This window comes from Lissotriton helveticus, chromosome 7 (genome assembly GCF_964261635.1).
Source record: "Lissotriton helveticus chromosome 7, aLisHel1.1, whole genome shotgun sequence".
NCBI lineage: Eukaryota > Metazoa > Chordata > Amphibia > Caudata > Salamandridae > Lissotriton > Lissotriton helveticus.
Genome location: NC_136068.1, coordinates 1,585,583,533 through 1,585,589,532, shown reverse-complemented (window position 1 = coordinate 1,585,589,532; position 6,000 = coordinate 1,585,583,533). Strand labels below are relative to the sequence as shown.

The window sequence follows — 6,000 nt, the reverse complement described above, 5'->3', positions numbered from 1 at the left end:
CCTACAGAAATGCAGCCAACACTTCCACTGTCTGGGGGGGCTGATGGGGTCACTGAAGCATATGCATGAAAAAGCCTCCTTCAGAGCACACTATTAATCACAATAATTAACCACGACCAAGAACCACTGAACAAATCATGAACCTTGTGTTGCGGAGCAGTGTGCGGCATGGAGTAAATCGTTTCAATGCCTTGTCAGCGGTAGAAAAAGCGATATAAATGCAAATACAGTTACAATGTTCTTCCTCTTCATACCTAGCTCCCACAAATTGGGCAATTCTTAGAGGGATGACTTTTTGGGAGCTTGGGTCGAGGGCCAGCAGAGAACAAGAACATTGTCACTGTGTTGTAGGAACATGAAACGGATATAAAAACAGGTTTGCGTCTTGGAAAAGAATATAAAGTTATGTTCATATGTTAGTACTTTAATGGGCACGCAAAAATTACACAGTCTTTAGCACCAGTTTTATTACTCTTTTGATTTTCAGGTCCATTAAGGTCAAACAATATGAAGAGCTTCTGAACTGTATGAAAAAATTCATAGTTAAAAAAACTATTCTCCAGGGCTTTCTGGGTAGAGCCTCTGGTCCCAGCATGGCTTCTGTGTTGCACACCGGTATCCAGACCCCCAGTGGTCTGAATCCTGTGGTCCTCTACTGCTTCACATCCTTAAGAACTCCATTCTGGGATTGGTCCCTCCCGCGGTTACAATGGACATGGCTCAGCCTAGGGTGTGCTTGTCGAAGAGGTACTCTGCCATGCCCGCTTGGCTGCTGCCGCCCAGCTTACGCAAGCTAGTGATGTGGTCGCTCAGGGTCTTCATGGTGTCCACACTGCTGGTCAGGAACGGAGAGTCCAAGAAATCACACATCTGTAGACATAAGAGCAGGTGTAGAGGGAAATGAGCAATGGACGGGAGGTTACACAATAAGCTAGCTGCACATATGATCCAGCTGATCGCTGCGACTAGCTGCAAACCCACATTTCGCCTACTTCAAGAGCTTCACCTGGCTGTGCACATGCCCATCCGCTAAGAGTCGCCGCTGGCTGTACGTACATGCTTTCTAGCTCCGAATGGTTACTTTTCAGTCACTAGCCCCATTCCTTCTAAGCCTTCTTACTGGGTAATGGAGTTTACCCATTTAAAAGTCCTTAATGTTCATTAGATGTCCAAAAACCCATATGCCACTAGAAGCAGTAGAACCCATTTATAATTGGTCAGTAAGCGTTTCCATCAGAACTCCACTGATCACACGCGTCTTCTTGTTCACAACCCCAACTGATTTCCAACCTCCTCCTACCCTCTTATTTTATTTGAAATAAATAGAAGTTGGGCCCAAGAGATTTTTTTCAAGCGGCAGCCACTGGGACATCTACTAATCCCGTTGAATGTCAGCACCCCTTGTTGCTGACTGATTGTGCACATATGGAGTCTCTTGGCTGTGGCCACTCACTTCTCAATCAAGCTAAAGCACCCTGTGCACTTTATTGGGCCAAATGTGGCCAAGAACGCACGCAACAACTTTTGGGGGCTTTTTAATTGGAATTGGCTGGTCTGAAAGTGGCAGCCTTGCACTGCACTCCAGCCAATTAAAACAAAGAAATTGTGTACACACTTTTCAGATTATTCATTGGCCAGCAAAGAGGATGGGACTGACTGGGTATGGAGAGCGTGGGTAGTCATACAGTAAAAATGAACTGGAGGTGGTCCTCTGTACAGCAAGTGTTTTACATGGAACCTTGAGGCTACACACACACACACACACACACAGATACAGGGATACCTGCAGCAGACTCAAGCTATCACACTGCAACTGGAGCCTATAACCTGCAGGAAGTTTCTATAGCATGTGCAAAAGTCCAACTATTTATTCTCACTCTTTATGCAACTGAGATCTTCATGCTAGGGCAGATTTAAAAGGCTTCAATTTCAATCTACCCACCTGGGTGCAACATAAGGAAACTAAAAGCTTCTGCAGGATCTGGGACCTCACAGCAGGAAAGCCAGTGATTGCTGGAAGAACACACAGTCATCTTCAGAGGAGGGAGGTCAGGGTACCCTGGACATTCCCACAGATGGTGAGAAGCGCGATCAGGGATCTTTTAGATTCTCCCTCCTGTCTCTCACCATTGTCAGAGCTCTTGGTGAAGGGCATGCAAGGCGGCCAGACAGAGCACTGACATTCAGGAAGCGTAACTGTGTGGAGTGATTGTTAGTATACCACCACTAGGCGCTACGTGCCAGAGCTGAGAACTGGCAAACACAGGCACAAATTAAGCACTGCCCCCCCGCCCCCACCTCACATCAGTAATTAGCTGAAAACGACCTTAACTAATACAGCCTTGCCTGAATGCACATGCTCAGCAATTCTTTAGTGTTTAAATGTGCGCAGCAACAGGCATGTTGTATGCTTTACAGATAAACTTTCTAACCAGCGTTGCTGCATGGACAATCTGAAACCAGGGCAAAATGACAATATGCCTTTTGCCCATTTATCATAATCTGGAGTCCTTTGGTTTCAGGTCCATAAGGCAACAGCCTACACTGGACTTGATGGGTCTGGTGGCTTAGTGGACTAATGGTCCACTGTAGGGGCCTGTATTCGACCTCATTGTCACCGGTTCAAATCCCGGTGGGTCCACTCAGCCTTTCGTCCTTCTGTGGTCAATACAATGCGTACCAATGATTTGAGTAAGAAACATCTTTTATTCAGCACCAAGATACACTTGGGTGAACGTGCGCTTTACAAATACACGTTAGGTTGTGCAACGCATTAGGTTTACAAAAGTCTGCTCTCTATCTGGAACGGTGCTGGGCCCATATTAGAGTGACCGGGTGCCACTAATTTGCTGGGACAGTCCCAGTTTTTCACCAGCTCTCCAGCAGATTACAACAAATTCTTCTCATGTCCCGGTTTTCAGAGGGTGTTGACTGAACAGGGGAGGCACGTTTTTAAGTGCCCCAAAGCAGGACTAATTAGGAGTTGTTATCAGACAGTAATCTAATTAATAGGCATGATACTGGGTTTAAAAATTGCATTTAATCTATTCACTTAATGCCTCGTTCTTGGTTTCTCTTATGTTGATGAGTGCGGTCATTCAAGTCATTCTGTGCCCCTCGGCGGATGTTAAATTGTTACCAGTCTTCCATTTTTGCAAAATGGCCCAGTTTTTGTTTTTTTAAATCTAACCAGCCTCGCCATATACTGCTCCAGTCATGGATATAATCAGGGCCACTAGAATTATGCATCTACTGCGATTTTTGCTTAATTATGAATTTGCCGCATTTGCCACATAATTGATCATCCGCTGCATAATCTGCAGATTTTAACAACACTTTCTGTAGCTTATTGCTGTGTGTGGGTGTTAAACCTGGTGGCCTCCTGAGCTGGGTCCCACCCCCACTCCGGTTGCGGAGATCAAAAATCTGGGGGTTTGGTTGGACCCCTCCCTCAATTTTGTTGGCCACACCAAAAGGACGGCGGCGTGCTGCTTCGGCATCTTGCGCAATTTGAGACCTGCTCTTAAGTACTTCGATGCCGTAACCCGTCAACTCGTGGTTCAAGCGACGGTTCTGGCTCGGCTGGACTATGCCAGCTCCCTTTTTATAGGGTTAAACCAGGCCGAGCTGACCAGTCTCCAAAGAGTACAGAACGCAGCGGCCAGAGCAATCGTAGGTCTTCCTAGGTTTTGCTCGGCCACTCCAACTCTGCGAGTTTTGCACTGGTTACCCGTTAGGCAGCGGATCCATTTTAAAGTGCTGTGCATGTCTTTTAAGATTCTGAAGGGCTTGTCGCCCCCCTTATTGCATCAACTTTTGTGCCCCTACATCCCGGGCCGCTCTCTGCGTTCTTTGGACCAAGAATTAGCAGTAGCCCCTCGATTCAAACTCAGTCGGGCGGGGGGGGGGGGGGTCGCTCCTTTAGGGTGCGGGCAGCCGCACTTTGGAACGCTCTCCCCTTGAAAATCCGGATTCTTGGCGACTTGCTCTCTTTCCGCAAGGCCGCTAAAACCTTTTTGTTTCTCCAGCTATGTTAAATTTTTAAATCCCTTTTTTTAATATTTTCTGCCTCCTTGTTGTGTTGTGTCGCCACCTTGTCGGTGCGCCGGGACGCTCCTTCGCTGGAGCAGCTGTGCGCAGTACAAATATCACTAACATAACATAACATAACATAACAAACTGGTACTAATGAATTGCAAATAATGCCCAGGCAGTCGTAACCCGTTTAACCACTTGGGAGCTAGTAAACAAACCTCCCCAGTGCTGCGCTGTCCATTATCCGGTGCTGAACTGGACGTCCAGCGGTCGCACGCAGCACTGGGGAGGTAGTGCCCGTGACGACCGTTGGCCGACGGCAGCACTTAAGGGGTTAAAAATGACTAAATAATCAAGTAATATTACCCCAAAATGTGCCGCATAATACAACATAATTTGCCTTTTCTTTCCGCATAAATTTACTGAACACTGCCACCTAATTGGTTTCTCTCCTGCCGCACAATTCTAGTGGCCCTGGATATAATACAGTGTCTTAGATTGAGCCAGTCACCTCAAAACTGGAAGTATTGCCGCAGGTTACAAATAAGGAAAAGCAGTGTACTCACATGGGGGTCATTCTTATCCCCAGCCAGTCTATGCAGGTCCAGCACCGCCTGGTTCACCGTCTTCTCCAGCTGCAGAGCCACCTCCATGGCCTCCAGCCCGCTGCCCCACTCGTCTCGGGCCGGCTTCTGTGAGAGAGACAGAAAGAAGAAAACTAGGACAGCAGGCCTGGAATAAACACCTTCAGCTCCTAAAGACAGACCTCAAGCCACTTCTTGGAGACCACAGAGCAGATCCAACATCCTATAAGGTACGAGAGGCTCACACATGCATCTCAGAGGTTCATGCTATTAAAATACAAGCAGCGTGCACACACAAGACCAACTGTGCAGACACAGGAGTCAAAGTCAGCACCCACATGTCACCTCTTCCAGTAAACCTCTCAACTGTGGAGTGCCTCAGGGTTCCTCCCTGAGCCCCACCCTTTTTAATGTCTACCTTCGTCCTCTAGCTGATGTCGTCCGCCCCTTCGGTGTGAAGATTGTCACCTATGCGGACGACACGCAGTTAGTGGTAGCACTGGACCCCCCCCTCAACTCACACCACAGCCTACATAAATGCCTAGAGTCTGTTGCTGCTTGGATGTCTGGCTCCTGTCTAAAACTCAACGGGGACAAAACAGAGGTAATGCTCCTCGGCAATAACATCACGAAATCCATTGACTATCTGGCCCCCCTAATTGGGAAGTCCCCCACAACCCAAGGAGCAAATCAAAAGTCTAGGGATCTGGCTAGATCAAAGTCTCACCTTCAACCATCAAGCTACCAAGCTCGCTGCCACTTGTTTCGGGTTGATGAGACTACTTCGTAAGATTCTTCCTCTCCTCCCGTTCCACTCAAGACGGATTATGGTTCAAGGACTCTCTCGCCTGGACTGTGGAAATGCCCTGTATCTTGGGGCCCCACAGTCTACACTTAACAAGCTCCAGGTTATTCAAAATTGCGCGGCAAGAATGCTCCTGAATATTCCACGCCGAACCTCAGTCAGAGCCAGATTGAGGGACCTCCACTGGCTCCCGGGTGAGATCTAGAATCGAATTTAAGAGAATGTGCATTGCACACCGCTCATACTGGGGAACAGGCTCATCCATTAACTCCCCCCTGGTGAAAGCTATCAGCCTTCCCGCCCACTCAGATCCGCGACCTCCCACCTCGCCTCAGTCCCACGCATTAGGAAGGCTAGATGTGGAGGTCGCTCCCTTTCTTACATCCTAGCCAAGATTTGGAATTCTCTTCCCCTCCCAATAAGATCAGAACCCAATCTACTTACCTTCCGTAAGCTTCTCAAAACTTGGCTTTTCAGTAAAACCTCGGTTTAATTCTTCACTCACCCCACTCATTCCAGCCCTCCAGCTCAACTCAACCTTTTCGCAGCGCTGGGACGCCCCTGGGTAGCCAACGC

General features: G+C 48.0%; 1 protein-coding gene across 1 annotated transcript in view; it reads right to left on the bottom strand.

Moving 5' to 3' along the window:
• Nucleotides 1-452: 452 nt before the first annotated feature.
• The window catches only part of LOC144770532 (ferritin, lower subunit-like), a 70,852-nt gene continuing 65,304 nt past the window's right edge, over nt 453-6,000 (bottom strand). The window contains exons 3-4 of the mRNA XM_078655135.1: nt 4,602-4,727; nt 453-870 (exon numbers count right to left, since the gene is read on the bottom strand). Coding sequence (XP_078511261.1) covers nt 721-870; nt 4,602-4,727 — 276 coding nt within the window. The 3' untranslated portion in view covers nt 453-720. The remainder of the gene's footprint in view (nt 871-4,601; nt 4,728-6,000) is intronic.